This window comes from Entelurus aequoreus, linkage group LG21 (genome assembly GCF_033978785.1).
Source record: "Entelurus aequoreus isolate RoL-2023_Sb linkage group LG21, RoL_Eaeq_v1.1, whole genome shotgun sequence".
NCBI lineage: Eukaryota > Metazoa > Chordata > Actinopteri > Syngnathiformes > Syngnathidae > Entelurus > Entelurus aequoreus.
In genome coordinates this window covers 39,640,368-39,660,567 of record NC_084751.1, presented here as the reverse complement: position 1 = coordinate 39,660,567, position 20,200 = coordinate 39,640,368, and the positions used below count along the sequence as shown (strand labels likewise).

Here is a 20,200-nt window from a genome sequence, read left to right as displayed (position 1 = left end):
ACGCACACGCACACACGGACACACACACACCTGAGCATGTAAACTGCTCATTTCTGACGGCCGCACACGGAAAAATTAAAGGGTGATATTTGACATTTTGTAAACAGGCAAAAAATATGCTAAGAAGTTTTGAATAAAGAAAAAAACAGCCTGCATGTAAGCTATGTCTCATAGATGATGCTTATTATTATTATTATTATTATTATTATTATTATTGTTAACCTTTTCAAAAAAACAAGCTAGGGCCCGCACTTTGGACACTGCTACAATATATATGAACTCAGCCTCGACATAACATTTTGTCACCACAAGATGGCGCCACCTCTCTAACAAATAATGAATGAGTAGCGTGTGCAAAAGACTCCCAAATTTAGGTTGCAAATATAAATAATTGCAATTCCATGAAATTGATCATTTTGATGTATTATAACTTAAATGGTGGAAAAATAATTTCCTAGAATGCTTTACTTTATCCAAGTATTCAAAATAAAAAGAATTAATGTTTACTTTGAATGTTTTTCAAGTATTTGTAGTGGCATGACAAATTCTTCCTGTTACTTGGCTGATTTGCAATTAATTTAATTCCACTTCCTGTTATTCCAATTTAAAATCCTGTTTAAATTATTTAAATGAATTGAATTGTAATTCCAAATTTAAGAATTTTGCACAAGCCTGCTGGACAGGTTGTTTGATATCCCGGTGTTTACAAAACCGTATCGATCCTTTTGTGTCCCTGCGTTCGCTCAGGTGGGCCCCATGGCGTGGCTCGGGCCCCAGACGGACGAGGTCATCAAAGGTCTTTGTGAAAGGGGGAAGAAGAACCTCCTGCTCGTGCCAATCGCCTTCACCTCCGATCACATCGAGACTTTACACGAGCTGGACATCGAGTACGGACAGGTGCTGGGAGAGGAGGTGAGGATGTTTGTGTGTTTCTGACTGAATACAACTTGAATGATATGTGGAGACAGGCTTACAGTTAACATGGAGTTGTGATATCACATCGACATGTTTGATGAACTCCTTTTTAAGTCTCCATAAAACACAAATGTTACATGTTAATCACTAATCCAAGCTTTTTCCACGAAAAATCAAAGCATGCGAGGGAAGTTTTGATATTTTTCATTTTGAAAACCGATACAGTATACAGATTTTTTTTATCTAACCATTTTGGCTCCCCTCAAGTTTGGTATCAGGGACCCGGTATGGTCTCAATCATAAAAATAATAATAATAAAAAATAAATTATTTTTATTATTCAATGTAAAATCGCTAGATCAACTTCAGGTCTGTCGATATAAAGTAAAAAGAAATGTACATATATTTTATGCGCTTTTTTTTTTTTTTCAACCCATGTTATTTATGTTTATATTTCTTTGACATAAATAACATGGGTTTCTTAAAAAAAAAAACAACGCATAAAATATATATATATTTTTTTTTACTTCATATCGACAGACCTGAAGTTGATCTTTAATTACCGATACCGATATCAACCGATACCGATACTGATATATACAGTTGTGGAATTAACACATTATTATGCCTAATTTGGACAACCAGGTATGGTGAAGATAAGGTCCTTTTTTTTTTTTAAATTAATAAAATAAAATAAGATAAATAAATTAAACATTTTCTTGAATAAAAAAAAGTAAAACAATATAAAATCAGTTACATAGAAACTAGTAATTAATGAAAATGAGTAAAATTAACTGTTAAAGGTTAGTACTATTAGTGGACCAGCAGCACGCACAATCATGTGTGCTTACGGACTGTATCCCTTGCAGACTGTATTGATATATATTGATAGATAATGTAGGAACCACAATATTAATAACAGAAGAAAACAACCCTTTTGTGTGAATGGGTGTAAATGGGGGAGGGAGGTTTTTTGGGTTGGTGCACTAATTGTAAGTATCTTGTGTTTTTTATGTTTATTTCATAAAAAAAAAAGAAAAAAGATACCGATAATAAAAAAACCGATACCGATAATTTCCGATATTACATTTTAAAGCATTTATCGGCCGGCCGATATTATCGGACATCTCTAATGCGGAGTAATTGAAACCCTAAAAAGATCAATAATGCAGGACACCATTGATTTTAATTCATTATTTTTGATCAATCACAGTGAAAAGATAAATAAAATCTCATTAAATATATTTGGGATCCAAAAGTGAATTAGTGAAGTGAATTATATTTATATAGCGCTTTTCTCTAGTGACTCAAAGCGCTTTTACATAGTGAAACCCAATATCTAAGTTACATTTAAACCAGTGTGGGTGGCACTGGGAGCAGGTGGGTAAAGTGTCTTGCCCAAGGACACAACGGCAGTGACTAGGATGGCGGAAGCGGGGATCGAACCTGGAACCCTCAAGTTGCTGGCACGGCCGCTCTACCAACCGAGCTATACCGCCCCAAAAGGTCCCCTACTCATAGTGATACATTTTTATCATATACTTGTTTTACTTTCAACACTTAAATTACGAGATCAACTTCAGATATATCTGTCCTGTTTGTTTTATGCTCTTATGTCAAAGAAAACATTGTTTTTATATGGCAACCACACAATATATGCAATATTTTCCACATAAAACATTTTAAAGCGAAATATTTGAAGTAATTGGAGCCTTGAATAGGTCAATAATTGAATTTAAACATTGAATTAAAATTTTTTTTTTTTTTTTTTTTTTTGGAGCAATGGCAAAAAAAGCAAAATAAAGAGAGACAAAAGAAAAACAAACAGCCTGCGTGGCAGCTTTGTGTCAACATTGCAACTTTTCCTCTTTAGGTTTCACCTCATTCCACTTTTTTTAATGTTTATTTAAAATTTTTGCAATAGCATTTCCAGAATTTGTGGCGGGCCGCACTTTGGACACCCCTGGTGTGGCGCATGTGATGTTCTGTCTGGCCGACAGAGAGAGGGTGTGTGTTCACAGTGTCTAGTCTGTGTTGAACATTTCCCCAGCATCCCATTGCAGTCTGTAGGAAGGCACCAGCCAGGTGACCACAGATCAATCTGACTGGTGCCACCAAGACACAAGCGCTCGTTTCTCGCAGCCTCCCAGTATTCCCCAAATGATAAGCTTTTCAAAATCAAAATACAAAAACCTCGTGTGAGTTCCACTCATCATTTTGAACCATCAGAGATCCTCACAGTGATGATCCCAGCAGCAAACTGCAGTCTAAAGTGCCAAGAAAATTAAAGCGTCGAAAATAATTGCAATCTCAGAACAAAAAATCTCGTGTTTCTTGAAGAAAAATCAGAGGGACAAAATGAAAACACTTATGTTCTCTCGCTTACAGGTTGAACTTACTTTTCACCTTCCATTCTGAACTGGAGTTGGTTATCAATCTCTCTACTCTCATCATCAATCAATCAAACACACTTTATATATTGTTTTTATGCAGTGGCAAAGCATGGGGCTTGACAGAAAAGAAGAAAAAAGAAAGAAAGAAGAGATAAAAACACATACATGCAAACACACACACAGCACCAATCAATCAAACTTTATTTATAAAGCGCTTTTCATACATAAAAGAAATGCAAACACAAACACACACACAACATACACACACATGCAACTATATGGACAAATGATGGCATGGCTGAGTACAGAGGAGCCATGTAAGTAAACACTATCACAGGAGCCACCTGCACCAGGAGGTTATCAGACCATGGCCACCAGGACGCTGACACAAAAGCGTTCCCACAAGCACGGCCGATAACCCCTGAGGCAGATGGCTCATCTGAGGAACGTTGGAAATAAAAATAATTAAACTTGTAAAATAGTAAGAACCATGAGTAGAGTAAAGAATAAAATACAAGTAAGACATATGTAGATTAATGGAAAAAATATATATATATATATAATTAAAATGAATATACAGTAAATACATATTAGATAAATAGAACTAAATACAATCTTGCATAACTAATAGGATAAAATACATTTACATTTTTATAAAAAAAATAAAATCCCACTATAATTCTTAAGGATCCAAAAGGGCCACTCATTAAAGTGTTAAAAATAAGTCATACATTTTTATTTTACTTTCATCACATAAGTCTCTTATAATCAACGGATAGATCAATTTCAGATCTGTCAATTATAAGCTTTTAAATGCTTTTTTTTGTTTGTTTGTTCATTTAATACCCTTTTTGTCAAAGAAAACTTAGTTTATATATGGCAAACACACAAAATATGCAATATTCCCATCCCAAAACATTTCAAAGTGAATTGTTTGATGTGAAGTAATTGGAGCATTGAATAAGCCAAAAAAAATCATAAAAACATTGATTTTGATTCTTTATTATTGTATTATTTTTTGACAAAAATTACAGCTTTAAAGAAAAAAAAACAGCCAGCATGGCAGCTTCGTTATAAGAGTCAACATTGCAACTTTTTTTGTTACGTATCACCTATTCTCTCTTTTACTCCACTTAGTTGTTTCTCTTTTATTCCACTTTGGGTTTTCTTTTTAGTATTTTTGAAACACAACAGACAAACAATAACACCAAATAGTCAGAGTTTTAAAAGAGAGTCCAAAGAGAAGTGACTATTTTGACTCAAACCAATTTTTATTGACCCCTTTAAATGTCAGGTAGGTCCCACAGTTTCTAATAGTAATAATAATATCAACAAATAAAATAGAAAAATAACACTATACCATAAAATATATATAATAACAAATAAAAAAACATAAGCGTTTAACATGATCATTCTCCCGTGCTCATAAACAAATTATAATGAAGATAAAAATAAAATAAAATACATTTTTGTCAGACTATAAAACTTAAATAAAAACTGCAGTCAAAATGAACAGTGGTCTTACTCTAAAGACTAATTGAGCTCTTTGCCCACTAGTGGAAGACGTGAGTGTGACAACCAACTAGGGCTGCAACAACTAATCGATTAAATAGATTATAAAAATAGTTGCCGATTAATTTAGTCATCGATTCGTTGGATCTATGCTATGCGCATGCGCAGAGGCTTTAATAAAAAAAATTTTTTTTTTTTTTTTTTTTTTAAATAAACCTTTATTTATTAACTGCAACATGTACAAACAGCTGAGAAACAATAATCAAAATAAGTATGGTGCCAGTATGCTGTTTTTTTAGAATAAAATACTGGAAAGGATAGAAATGTAGTTTGTCTCTTTTATCCGATTATTACCGTAATTTCCGGACTATAAGCCGCTACTTTTCCCCCTCGTTCTGGTCCCTGCGGCTTATACAAAGGTGCGGCTTATTTACGGCCTGTTCTTCTCCGACACCGACGAAGAGGATTTCGGTGGTTTTAGTACGCCGGAGGAAGACGATGACACAATGATTAAAGACTGACTTTTCATATACCGGTAGGCTGGTTATTTTGATAACGTACAGGCGAGCACTTTGTATTACTTTGCACCGTTGTATTTGTACTCTGCACGAATGCTGTTCGCCATGTCAAAGATGTGAAAGTTTGATTGAATGATTGAAAGATTTATTGTTAATAAATGGGACGCTTTGCGTTCCCAAACAGTCATCTCTGTCCCGACAATCCCCTCCGTGGTAGCAGGAACCCCTATATACTACGGTAATTACACATCAAAACCCTGCGGCTTATAGTCGGGTGCGGCTTATATATGGAGCAATCTGTATTTTCCCCTAAATTTAGCTGGTGCGGCTTATAGTCCGGAAATTACGGTAATCGATTAATCGAAGTAATAATCGACAGATTAATCGATTATCAAATTAATCGTTAGTTGCAGCCCTACAACCAACCCAATCTCCTACACACTGACTGACTTATTGGATAAATAAACTTTATGATGGTCAAATAATCACTTTAGAGCGCAATCTCTGTCAAACAGTAGCAACACAAAGAAGTGTGTATTTGTGTACATTTTTCTTTCTGTCTTTTCAGTGTGGTGCAGAAAACCTCAGGAGAGCAGAGTCGTTGAATGGAAACCCACTTTTTATGAAGGTACACACACACACACACCTGTACGCACACACACCCTACCAACAACAACAAACACGTACAAATAAGAAGTTGGAATGTCTACTGTAGTGCAAACGCTGAAGGAAGGCAGTCAAGTAGGAAGGAAGGAAGGACAGACAGAAGACAGAGAAGGGAATATGTGAATGAAGGAAACAAGGGAAGGGAGAAAATCCATTTATTGAGCGTCTCCTGCTGGGAGTTGACTTATTCCACACAACTGTCTGCTGTGGTCTCCTGTGTGTCTGTCCTGCCTGCCTGTCTGCCATCTTTACATCACACAAGCCCCCGTCTGCATATGATCCAGTTAGGTATACGACCTCATGCAATTCAAATACAACCACCAGGATGTGGTGAAGTGTAGACATTTCTTAATTACGTGCATGAAGGCAAAATCCCAACAAGAACTTTGCAACATAAACGTAAGTTCTATATTAGCACACCGCAATTTCAATGCAATTTGCATGTCAATGCCAAAAAGAGCTGAATCTGAAATGAAATGGCAACAGGTAGCACACACAGGCCAAATAGCATTCATTAACAAAATATTAGACTCGGAAGGTGCATACCTGCAAAGTTAGCTTAAAAAAAAAAAAAGCTAGCACTTTAACATGCTAACATCAACACGTGTAAACTATGAAGTTATAACGTACACTTATTCAGCCTGTTGTTCACTATTCTTTATTTATTTTGAATTGCCTTTCAAATGTCTATTCTTGGTGTTGGCTTTTATCAAATAAATTTCCCCAAAAAATGCGACTTATACTCCAGTGCGACTTATTTTTTTTTCCTTCTTTATTATGCATTTTCGGCCGGTGCGACTTATACTCCGAAAAATACAGTATGTCTGCAAAATTATAAAAAAAATCTAAAATGCTAACATTAGCATTTTGTTAGCATGCGTCAAGTACCAAGTTATGTGACTCTGAGGCGTACACCTGTAAAATGAGTTAGCTAAAAAAAAAAAAAAAGTTTATAATTGTCAAGTAGCAAGTTTTGACTCTTATGTGTATGCCTGCAAAATTTGCTAAAAAACGTTATCGTGCCAACGTTAGGATGTTAATATGCTAACACTAGCATGTAAACATGCTAATGTTAGTATGTGTAGTCTACCGAATTATGACTGAGGTGTACGCCTGGAAAATTAGGAAGTTTTATTGCTAACAGATAGCATGTGTCAAGTACCAAGTTATATGAATCTGAAGCCTAGATTTATAAAATTAGTTGGCTAAAAAAAGTTAATATTTGTCAAGTAGCAAGTTTTGACTTGTGTATGCCTGCAAAATTAGCTAAAAAATATTATCGTGCAAACGATAGCATGTTAATATGCTAACACTAGCATGAAAACATGCTAATGTTAGTATGTGTCAACTACCGAATTATATGACTGAGGTGTACACCTGGAAAATTAGGGAGTTTTAATTCTAACATTAGCGTGTTGTTAGTATGCTAACAGTTAGCATGTGTCAAGTACCAGGTTATGTGACTCTGAGGCGTACACCTGTAAAATGAGTTAGCTAAAAAAAGTTTGTACCGTATTTTTCGTAGTATAAATCGCACCTGCCGAAAATGCATAATAAAGAAGGAAAAAAACATATCTATAAGTCGCACTGGAGTATACGTCACATTTTTTGGGGAAATGTATTTGATAAAACCCAACACCAAGAATAGACATTTGTAGGCAATTTAAAATAAATAAAGAATAGTGAACAGGCTGAATAAGTGTACGTTATATGACTCATAAATAACCAACTGAGAACGTGCCTGGTATGTTAACGTAACATATTATGGTAAGAGTCATTCAAATAACTAACATATAGAACATGCTATACGTTTACCAAACAATCTGTCACTCCTAATCGCTAAATCCCATGAAATCTTATACGTCTAGTCTCTTACGTGAATGAGCTAAATAATATTATTTGATATTTTACGGTAATGTGTTAATAATTTCACACATAAGTCGCTCCTGAGTATAAGTCGCACCCCCGGCCAAACTATGAAAAAAAACTGCGACTTATAGTCCGAAAAATACGGTATTTGTCAAGTAGCAAGTTTTGACTCTTATGTGTATGCCTGCAAAATTTGCTAAAAAAAGCACGTTATCGTGCCAACGTTAGGATGTTAATATGCTAACACTAGCATGTAAACATGCTAATGTTGGTACGTGTCAACTACCGAAATATATGACTGAGGTGTACGCCTGCAAAATTGGGAAGTTTTAATGCTAACATTAGCGTGTTGTTAGTATGCTAACAGTTGGCATGTGTCAAGTACCAATTTATATGACTGAGGCGTACACCTGTAAAATTAGGAAGTTTTAATGCTAACATTAGCGTGTTAGTATGCTAACAGTTAGCATGTGTCAAGTACCAAATAGTATGACTCTGATGCGTACACCTGTAAAATTAGTTAGCTATAAAAAATGTAACATTTGTCAAGTAGCAAGTTTTGACTCATGTGTATGTCTGCAAAATTTTCTAAAAAAAACGTTATCGTGCAAACGTTAACATGCTAGTGTTAGCATATTAACATGCTAACATGCTAATATTAGTATGTGTAAACCACCGAATTATATGACTGAGGTGTACACCTGCAAAATTAGGAAGTTTTAATGCTAACATCCGCATGTTAGTATGCTAACAGTTCGCATGTGACAACTACCAATTTATATGACTCTGAGGCGTACACCTGTAAAATTACTTAGCTAAAAAAAAGTTAACATTTGTCAAGTAGCAAGTTATGACTGATGTGTATGCCTGCAAAATTAGCAAAAAAAATGTGATCATAACAATCAACATTTTGTTTTATTTATGTGTGGAACTTATCTTAACATGGAAGTGTAACTCCTCCTCTGAATGCAAGTGCGCCTTAAGCAGGAATAGAAATTCTGTATTTCTACAAAATATAAAATCTTTTTTTGTCATTAAAGGCCTACTGAAAGCCACTACTACCGACCACGCAGTCTGATAGTTTATATATCAATGATGAAATCTTAACATTGCAACACATGCCAATACGGCCGGGTTAACTTATAAAGTGCAATTTTAAATTTCCCGCTAAACTTCCGGTTGAAAAACTCCTTTGGATATGACGTATGCGCGTGACGTCACGACGGCAATGGAAGTATTCGTACCCTATGTGTCACCATACAAAAAGCTCTGTTTTCATCTAACAATTCCACAGTATTCTGGACATCTGTGTTGGTGAATCTATTGCAATTTGTTTAATGAACAATGGAGATTGCAAAGAAGAAAGTTGTAGGTGGGATCGGTGTATTAGCGGCTGGCCGTAGCAACGCATCAAGTCGTACTTACTTGGATAGCAGACGCGCTAGCCGATGCTAGCCGCCACCGCATCTGTGATCGGGTGAAGTCCTTTGTCGCGCCGTCGATCGCTGGAACGCAGGTGAGCACGGGTGTTGATGAGCAGAAGAGGGCTGGCTGGCGTAGGTGGAGCGCTAATGTTTTTATCATAGCTCTGTGAGGTCCGGCTGCTAAGTTAGCTTCAGCGTCGTTAGCAACAGCATTGTTAAGCTTTGCCAGGCTGAGAATTATTAACTGTGTAGTTACATGTCCATGGTTTAATAGTATTGTTGATCTTCTGTCTATCCTTCCAGTCAGGGATTTATTTATTTTGTTTCTATCTGCATTTGAGCCAGATGCTATCACGTTAGCTCAGTAGCTAAAGAGCTTCGCTGATGTATTGTCGTGGAAATAAAAGTCACTGTGAATGTCCATTTCGCGTTCTCAACTCTCATTTTCAAGAGGATATAGTATCCGAGGTGGTTTAAAATACAAATCCGTGATCCACAATAGAAAAAGGAGAGTGTGTGGAATCCAATGAGCCAGCTTGTACCTAAGTTACGGTCAGAGCGAAAAAAGATACGTCCTGCACTGCACTCTAGTCCTTCACTCTCACGTTCCTCATCCACGAATATTTCATCCTCGCTCAAATTAATGGGGTAATCGTCGCTTTCTCGGTCCGAATCTCTCTCGCTCCATTGTAAACAACGGGGAATTGTGAGAAATCCTACCTCCTGTGACGTCACGCTACTTCCGGTACAGGCAAGGCTTTTTTTTTTATCAGCGACCAAAAGTTGCGAACTTTATCGTCGATGTTCTCTACTAAATCCTTTCAGCAAAAATATGGCAATATCGCAAAATGATCAAGTATGACACATAGAATGGATCTGCTATCCCCGTTTAAATAAAAAAAAAATCATTTCAGTAGGCCTTTAAATCATGTTTGTCCTTTTTGTGTTGAGCTGTTTAAAACATGTTTATTTAAAGTAAATTAATTGTCTGTTCATGATGTTAAAACTTGAAAATGATTTGTCTAGGGTACACTAATTATGAAAATGTTATATGTATGTATGCATGTGTAATATATGTGTAATGTATGTATGTATATATATATATGTGTGTAATATATGTATGTATATGTGCAAATATTGCAATTAATTTTGAGTTAACTGAACAATGCGATTAAATATTTGAATCGTTTGACAGCCCTAGTAAAAATACACTTAAAACATATACAAATGCTTGTTTGATGTGTGTGTGTGTGTGTGCGTACATGGTTTAAATGGTCCTCAGTACAAATTTTTGTGAATTATGCAAAATTATTTCAATTTGGTCCCCATGAACCATATTAACTCTTTTTCCCCAGGGTCCCCAGTAAGAATAATCAGCACATTACTTCATCAATCCAGAGATTTAAAGACGTGTATGAGCTAACTGGGCAATGGCCATTTTATACCATTTTTTTTTATGCCTCCACAACCTGTAGAAAAGGTGGTCCCCACAAGTACAAAAACTTGGTCTCCATTCCAAATGATAACCAGTATATATGTGTGTGTGTGTGTGTGTGTGTTTTCTTTATGAAGCAAGAGGCAGATCAATGAGAATCTTAAGAGCTGACTACAGTAGAACTCAACTGCCCAGCTGGCTGCCTGCTCAAGTCCGCCTTTGCTTAGAGACCCCTCGCCAGGCCTGTGAATGTGTGGGTGTGTGTGCAAATCAATAGCCAGAGGATGATTAGTTCGTAGTTACTGAAGGTTTCCTTGGTTTTAGTTTCTCAGTGAACAGCATGTTTCTTCTGCGGCATTAAAAACAATCCATTTTATACTATATTCCTACTGATTGCTGAAATATAAGCTTTTTAAATGTATTCCCCCTCTATAGTTGAATTTAAAATGCCACCATGCCAGTATTTGTTTGCAGGGTTTTGCTAACTGCATAAAGCAGGCAATTATTTTGATTCCGGGGGGCCAAATTTTAGAGAAAAAAAAGTGTCTGGGGGCCGGTATATCTGGGGCCGTACTTATCAAGCTTCTTAGAATTACTCCTAAGAAGTCTGCTAAGAGTTGACTTAAGAGTAAATAAATTATTCGCTGAAAGCTGCACTTAAAAGTTAGTTATCAAGCGTCTTACTCACACGTTCAGCGAAGTGTAGGACTGAATCTTAAGTGTCACACTCAGAGCTGAATTACGACATTACTATGTGCCGTAAACGGAATTTTAGGTGACGTAATTTCTGTTTCCATAGAAATGACCAATCACGGAAGGGAATCCGTTGTCTAAGAATAAATAAATATCTTGGAAATATTTAAGTGGACAATGGGAGTGTATATTTTGACAAACTACAAAATAATACAAAACAAACGCTACCGCTCCCTCTCTTCTCTCGCCCACACACTCACTGACGTCACTCACCTCACGGCCACACACATACGCTACTCTCATAACATTTTCTTTCCAAATCATTAATTAGGCAACTAATTTGAAACTGGTGTGGGTGGCTCTATATATACTAGCCCACTGCAGCCACATGCAGAAATCAACAAGGAATCGAAAAGTATTAAATCTGTGACAAAAATAATACCCGCTCTGTCTAAACGATACCGTTTGATCAGCTGCTCGTCATCAAACAATCCAGGACATCGTTCCGCTCCCTGAACGTTCGCGCACGTCTCTCTCGCCTCAGTGCCATCCCCTGCTGGCAACTCCTAACCACTTAAGACACCTCTGAAGGTCTCTTAAATATCGTGGAGAGTAGGAGTGATTCTTAGACTTAAGAATGTTGATAAAAAAGCTTTTATTCTTAAGTTTGAGAGTAGGACTAAATTTCGCAAATTCTCAGGACTTAAGTGTAAAATGGCACTCTAAGAAGCTTGATAAGTACGGCCCCTGATTTTTAGGAACACTAATACAAAACCTCACAAAAATGTCTGACTGAATGCTAAAGTTATGACAGACCGCCTTAAAAACGGAATGGAATGAATGACACCCAGAATGTACATGAAAATAATGTGGGATTTACAATATTATCTAGGAACGATAAAACACTGAATATTGACAACATATGACCGTCACACCCCCTCTCCATCGACATATTTTACAATCAAGCGGAAAAAAAAATGCAAAAACACCACAAAAAATATGAATGCGAAGGGTAAAAAAAACAACTTACCTACAGTCTATATCTGATATATCACTAAGCTTTAGAACTTTGTTGTAAAAATCTCCCTGACACCCGCATTTCAGGCTGACACTCTGTGCCTCGTCTGAGCTGCTGTGACTTACATTACCATAGTAACTAATTAGATGACCATAGTAACTAGTATATCATGCAAAAGCGCAGATTCCAACCATTGAAATACTTTGTATAGTTCAAGACATACGGTCATTTGAAAACATCACTGCACGTCATAATGGCAGCTACAGTTTACATCTTAAATATCTAAAAAAAAAATGATTTGGGATTGTCCGGCGGGCCTTAATTTGCCCAGGTCTGGTGTGTATAAAAGACGCAGATATTATGCAAAATATAAGAACTGAAAAAATGTCAACACACACAATAAGGGAAGTGAGTCATATCGCCACTTTGCCGCTTATCCTTTCACACAAACACACCGTTTTGTCCTGTGATTTTAGTGTGGGTGCTGTTTGTTACACCAGTGTTTTTCAACCACTAGTGTGCCGTGAGATACAGTCTGGTGTGCCGTGGGAGATTATCTAAATTCACCTATTTGGGTTAAAAATATTTTTTGCAAACCAGTACCGTATTTTTCGGACTATAAGTCGCAGTTTTTTTCATAGTTTAGCTTATACTCAGGAGCGACTTATGTGTGAAATTATTAACACATTACCGTAAAATATCAAATATTATTTAGCTAATTCACGTAAGAGACTAGACGTATAAGATTTAATCGGATTTAGCGATTAGGAGTGACAGATTGTTTGGTAAACTTATAGCATGTTCTATATGTTATAGTTATTTGAATGACTCTTACCATATGTTACGTTAACATACCAGGCACGTTCTCAGTTGGTTATTTATGCCTCATATAACGTACACTTATTCAGCCTGTTGTTCACTATTCTTTATTTTAAATTGCTTTTCAAATGTCTATTCTTGGTGTTGGCTTTCATCAAATAAATTTCCCCAAAAAATGCGACTTATACTCCAGTGCGACTTGTACTCCGAAAAATGCGGTATTTGGGTTAAAAATATTTTTTGCAAACCAGTAATAGTCTGCAAATGATGTGTCTGTGCTGCCTAGAGATCGGCAGAGTAACCGTGTAATACTCTTCCATATCAGTAGGTGGCAGCAGGTAGCTAATTGCTTTGTAGATGTCGGAAACAGCGGGAGGCAGCGTGCAGGTAAAAAGGTGTCTAATGCTTAAACCAAAAGTAAACAAAAGGTGAGTGCCCCTAAGAAAAGGCATTGAAGCTTAGGGAAGGCTATGCAGAACGAAACTAAAACTGAACTGGGAACAAAGTCAACAAAAACAGAATGCTGGACGACAGCAAAGACTTACTGTGAAGCAAAGACGGCGTCCACAATGTACATCCGAACATGACATGACAATCGACAATGTCCCCACAAAGAAGGATAAAAACAACTGAAATATTCTTGATTGCTAAAACATAGTAGATGCGGGAAATATCGCTCAAAGGAAGACAGGAAAATACCAAAAAGGGAGAAAATGCCACCAAAATAGGAGCGCAAGACAAGAACTAAAACACTACACACAGGAAAACGGCAAAAAAAACCTCAAAATAAGTCAGGGTGTGATGTGACAGGTGGTGACAGTACACCTACTTTGGGACAAGAGCTATAGTGATGCATGCTAGGTTATGCTTTAAAGCAGACCTGGGTAAATTGAGGCCCGAGGGCCACAGCTTTTCAATCTGGCCTGCCAGACATTCCCAAATATTTTTTTTTAGATCTTTAAGATGGAAACTGTAGCTGCCATTATGTGCAGTGATGTTTTCTAATGACCGTAAGTCTTGAACTATACGAAGTATTTCAATGGTTGGAATCTGCACTTTTGGATGATATACTAGTTACTATGGTCTTCTAATTAGTTACTATGGTAATCCACGTCACAGCAGCTCAGACGAGGCACCAAGCAGTGTGGGCGGGAAGAGTTTCCACAGACGCGGAAGGAGATTTTCACAACAAAGTTCTAAAGCTTAGTGATATATCAGATTGTAGATGGGTTTATTTTGTACCCTTCACGTTCATATTTCACTGTTTGTTGCATTTTTGTTGCGTTTCACTTGATTGTAAAATATGTCGATCAAAAGGGGGGAGTGAAGTTCATATTTTGTCAATATTCAGTGTTTTATCCTTCATAGAAAAATTTTAAGTTCCAATTTGTTTTTTAAGGCGGTCTGTCATAACATTTTTAGCATTCAATCAGACATTATTGTGAGGTTTTGTATTAGTGTCCCTAAAAATAGATATACCGGCCCCCAGACACATTTTTTTTCTCTAAATGTGGCCCCCGAGTCAAAATAATTGCCCAGGCCTGCTTTAAAGTCACATCCAACAATTGCAACTTTTTACTGTCAACTGAGTTTCGTTTTTTAGTGATTTCTGCTGGTGGTGTGCCTCCGCGTTTTTTTTTCAACGCAAAAAAATGTGCCTGGGCTCCAAAAAAAAGTTGAAAAACACACTGTTACACGACTGTTGTGCGACTGCAGTGACATTGTCGGTCCTTGTCGTCGTCCAGGCTCTGGCTCAACTGGTCCAGGCTCACCTGCGCTCCAACGAGCCGTGCTCTCGTCAGCTGACCCTGCGCTGCCCGCTCTGCACCAACCCCACCTGTGGAGAGACCAAGGCCTTTTTCGCCAACCAGAAACTAACCTAGTAACACACACACACACACACACACACACACACACACACACACACACGCATCAGGGCTGAGTAGACAAACAGAAGACTGTCTGACATAAGTAGAATGAATGAGTGAATGGTTGGAGGCAGGTGGTCCATCCTGACATCTTAGTTCTTGACACATTTTTTTTAAGGAAAACACACGAAAAAGGAAAACAATCTTGGAGGTCATAAGTTTGTCTTTTGTTTACAAACACACACTAAATACACAGTTTATCGCCAATTTTTTCCTGGACTGATCAAAGTGTGTCGATAGAGTCAAAATATGCTAATCATCACTAACATAAATGCAAATAAGTGGTTGAAGTCATCTGATGAAGATGGTAGGAACATTTTTAGCCATTTTTTGTCATTCGTCATCTGTTTGTTGATTATTGGGGCAATCAAAAGTTTGGACACACCTTCTCATTCAATGTGTTTTCTTTATTTTCATGACTATTTACATTGTAGATTGTCACTGATGGCATCAAAACTATGAATGAACACATGTGGATTTATGTACTTAACAAAAATAAAAGGTGAAATAACTGAAAACATGTTTTATATTCTAGTTTCTTCAATATAGCCGCCCTGTGCTCCGATTATGCTCAAGAGGTAGTCACCTGTGATTGGTTTTCATTTCACAGCTGTGCTTGAAGCTCATCCAGAGAATGCCAAGAGTGTGCAAAGCAGTAATCGGAGCAAAGGGTGGCTATTTTGAAGAAACTAGAATATAAAACGTGGAGTTATGTACTTAACAAAATAAAAGGTGAAATAACCGAAAACATGTTTTTATATTCTAGTTTTTTCAAAATAGCCACCCTTTGCTCGGATTAGTGCTCAAGAGGTAGTCACCTGAGATGGTTTTCATTTCACAGGTGTGCTTGAAGCTCATCCAGAGAATGCCAAGAGTGTGCGAAGCAGTAATCGGAGCAATGGGTGCCTATTTTGAAGGAACTAGATTTTTTTTTTTTGTTAAGTACATAACTCCACATGTGTTCATTCATAGTTTTGGTGCCTTCAGTGACAATCTACAATGTAAATAGTCATGAGAACACATTGAATGATGTGTGTCCAAACTTTTGACCTGTATTGTATGTGCTTAAGAGCATTTACTGAATTCTAAATGCAAAATTAAGCACATTCTGTCTGCTTGGAACCTTTAACCGGCCTTGCTACTTCTTCACGGGTTAATGGGGTGAATAAATAGAAGTCATGTTTCAGGTGGTGGGACTGCCACGGCCCTTAAGCAAGCTCCTGACCAACCCTGAAGGAGAAAAATGCTGCAAAAGAAGTGAAAGCCCCCTTTTTAAAAAAGACTGGGGTAAAATAATAAAAAAAAGTAACAAGGTCCCATGCCCATCTGTTTTTTTTTGTCCAATGATGCCATGAAATGTGCCTTTTTACACTGGACTTGCTTTTTATTTTTATTTTACAAATTAGAAAACAGAGGTTGATGTTTGACTCGGCCTGGTCGCACTTTTGTTACTGATACCTAAACTATTAGCACCACTTTTACAGGTTTTTATTCAGGCTTATGTATCAAACATCCATCCATCCATCTTCTTCCGCTTATCCGAGGTCGGGTCGCGGGGGCAGCAGCCTAAGCAGGGAAGCCCAGAATTTCCTCTCCCCAGACACTTCGTTTAGCTCCTCCCGGGGGATCCCGAGGCGTTCCAAAGGCCAGCCGGGAGACATAGTCTTCCCAACGTGTCCTGGGTCTTCCCCGTGGCCTTCTACAGGTCGGACGTGCCCTAAACACCTCCCTAGGGAGGTGTTCGGGTGGCATCCTGACCAGATGCCCGAACCACCTCATCTGACTCCTCTCGATGTGGAGGAGCAGCGCCTTTACTTTGAGTTCCCCCCGGATGGCAGAGCTTCTCACCCTATCTCTAAGGGAGAGCCCCGCCACCCGGCGGAGGAAACTCATTTCGGCCGCTTGTACCCGTGATCTTGTCCTTTCGGTCATAACCCAAAGCTCATGACCATAGGTGAGCATGGGAATGTAGATTGACCGGTAAATTGAGAGCTTTGCCTTCCGGCTCAGCTCCTTCTTCACCACAACGGATCGATACAGCGTCCGCATTACTGAGGACGCCGCACCGATCCGCCTGTCGATCTCACGATCCACTCTTCTCTCACTTGTGAACAAGACTCCGAGGTACTTGAACTCTTCCACTTGGGGCAAGAGCTCCTCCTCCCCGCACTCCACCCTTTTCCGGGCGAGAACCATGGACTCGGACTTGGAGGTGCTCATTCTCATACCAGTCGCTTCACACTCGGCTGCGAACCGATCCAATATTTAATTAAAATTTGACAAATGTTAGTAAATCTTAATATCAATGTAAAAAAAGGAAAACCGTACACTTCTTTTGACAGATTTCTCAAATTGTCGACATAACAAAATAAATGTAAAAATCGCACAACAAAAAATTTTTTGTTTCAAATGAATCCTTTAAAAAAGGTCAGAGTATGACCGTTTTTGATAAAAATAATGTAAAAAAAAAAAAAAAAAATACCACAGTTTGTAAATATAAATACAAAAAAGTAAAAAAAGTCCACTGCAGAGGACATTTTTTTTGACAAATGTTAAAAAATAAAAAAGTCTACTGCAGAGGACATTTTTTTGACAAATGTTAAAACATAAAAAGTCCACTGCAGAGGACATTTTTTGACAAAGAAATGTAAAAAAAAATTAATCACTGCAGATTATTTTTTTTTTTGACAAAGAAATTAATTTAATAAAAAATTAAAGTCCACTGCACAGGACATTTTTTGACAAAGAAATAAAAAATTAAAGTCCACTGCAGAGGACATTTTTTTGACAAAGAAATAAAAAATAAATTAAAAAGTCCACTGCAGATGACATTTTTTTTGACAAGGAAATTAATTAAATAAAAAATTTAAAAAAGTCCACTGCACAGGACATTTTTTTTGACAAAGAAATAAAAAATAAATAAAAACTCCACTGCAGATGACTTTTTTTTTTGACAAAGAAATTAAAAAAATATATTTTTTGACAATTAAAAAAAATATTAAAAGTCCACTGCAGATGACTTTTTTTTGACAAATATTTAAAAAAAAAAAGTCTACTGCAGAGGACTTTTTTGACAAAGAAATTAATTAAATAAAAAAGTCCACTGCACAGGAAATTTTTTTGACAAATAAATAAATTAAAAAAGTCTACTGCAGATGACTTTTTTTTTTACAAAGAAATGTAAAAAAAATAAAAGTCCACTGCAGAGGACATTTTTTTGATGAAGAAATAACAAATAAATAAAATAAAAAGTCTTCTGCAGATGACTTTTTTTTTTTGACAAAGCAATTAAAAAAAATATTTTTTGACAATTAAAAAAAATATGAAGTCCACTGCAGAGGACATTTTTTTGACAAAGAAATAAAAAATTAAAAAAGTCCACAGCAGGTGACTTTTTTTTTTTTCTTTTTTTTTTTTTTTTACAAAGAAATGTAAAAAAAATAAGTCCACTGCAGAGGACATTTTTTTGACAAAGAAATAAAAAATAAATAAAATAAAAAGTCCACTGCAGATTAAAAATTTTTTTTGACAAAGCAATTAAAAATTTCAAGAATAAATATTTTTTGACAATTAAAAAAATATAAAAAAAGTGCACTGCGGATGAATTATTTTTTTTTGACAAATGTAAAAAAAAAAAAAAAAAAAGGTCCACTGCATGGTTTTCATGTGGTTAACTTCCCATCAAGACAACATTGTAAATATGATATACAAATAGTATCATTCAAGTTAAGGCCAAACTGTTTCTTAGCCAAAGGGCTGTTAATATTTTATTTTTGCTGTGTCTGAAAAGTATACAAGCTACTTTTTATAATTCAATCACCCAGTTTTCTTTTTTCCAGCTCCAGCATTTTTTCCATTTATTTATTTGCTTTGGATTTGTTGTCCACAAGGTGTTTGACATGTCAGTCATGGCGTGTCAGCAAGTCTTCCTGTACAGTCAAATACAATAAACGGCTGTTGATGAAAGCGTGAATGTGTCATTTGTGACCAGGGTGAGAAGACTTTTGATGGCTTTTGTAAAATCGCTGTAAAATGTTTTTACAGCATGTAAAATAAAAAAAATACATGAAATGGAATGGAAAAACTGTACCACTGTTTTTTTTAACGTGAAAATTCATGCAAGTTTTTTATACTGTAAAATCTACGGTTTTATAGTGTATTATTACTCTTTATCAGGGGTGTCAAACTCATTTTAGATGGGGGGGCCACATGGAGAAAAATCTACTCCCAAGTGGGCTGGACTGGTAAAATCACGGCACGATAACTTAAAAATAAAGACAACTTCAGATAGTTTTCTTTGTTTAGAAATATAACAAGCACATTCTGAAAATATACAAATCATGTTTTTTACACTTACTGTACATGGTGCGGTTAATTCTATCTTTATTTGTCCTTATTTATACTTTCTGAATAAATTATGTGATGTTCATCAGTCAATTTGTTGGTGTTAATTTTCAATCTCAATATAAAAAAATATCAAAATCAAATTACAGGATGTTTATGTAGTTTGCTCATTTTCCTTGACTGGTGCACGAACATATGGTTTATTTTTTTTTTGTACATATGTAGCATCATCTACAAAGATACAAAGAATTGCTATTGTGACATCTAGTGGACACATTTAGAACAGCTGTTTCTTTCATTCCAAATTTTTCGCTCATTTTTATACTTAGCAAACTCATCCCGCGGGCCGTACTTAAGTAATTATCTTAATTTGAACAATAACATTGTTTTGAAATGTATGATGTATTTTGTTTTATTATTAGTGATAATTAAAGTGTAATTATATGTAATTGTACGCAGTACATTTATTTTTGTAGTACATTTATTAAGAAAAGATAAGGTGCTTTATTTACACACATTATTCGGGGGCCACACAAATTGACGTGGAGAGTAGACTTCTGCTCCATCAAACACACCATCAGCAGCCTTTCTATGATTCATATGTGAATTATTATTTCCACCTCCTTGCCTGCCATTCTAGACACACTGTCACGTTTCGGATGATTTC

The 20,200-nt window shown here is 36.4% G+C and overlaps 1 protein-coding gene across 2 annotated transcripts in view; it reads left to right on the top strand.

The window, feature by feature from the left end:
* The window catches only part of fech (ferrochelatase), a 36,458-nt gene extending 19,956 nt beyond the window's left edge, over positions 1-16,502 (top strand). Inside the window, exons 9-11 of one of the 2 annotated variants that reach the window (XM_062031646.1) lie at positions 748-912; positions 5,906-5,965; positions 15,007-16,502. In XM_062031646.1, the coding sequence (XP_061887630.1) occupies positions 748-912; positions 5,906-5,965; positions 15,007-15,144 (363 nt within the window). In that variant the 3' untranslated portion in view covers positions 15,145-16,502. Of the gene's footprint in view, positions 1-747; positions 913-5,905; positions 5,966-10,868; positions 10,948-15,006 lie in introns of those variants that run through there. The other variant, XM_062031647.1, reaches the window with a different exon arrangement.
* The last annotated feature ends 3,698 nt before the right edge of the window (positions 16,503-20,200 follow it).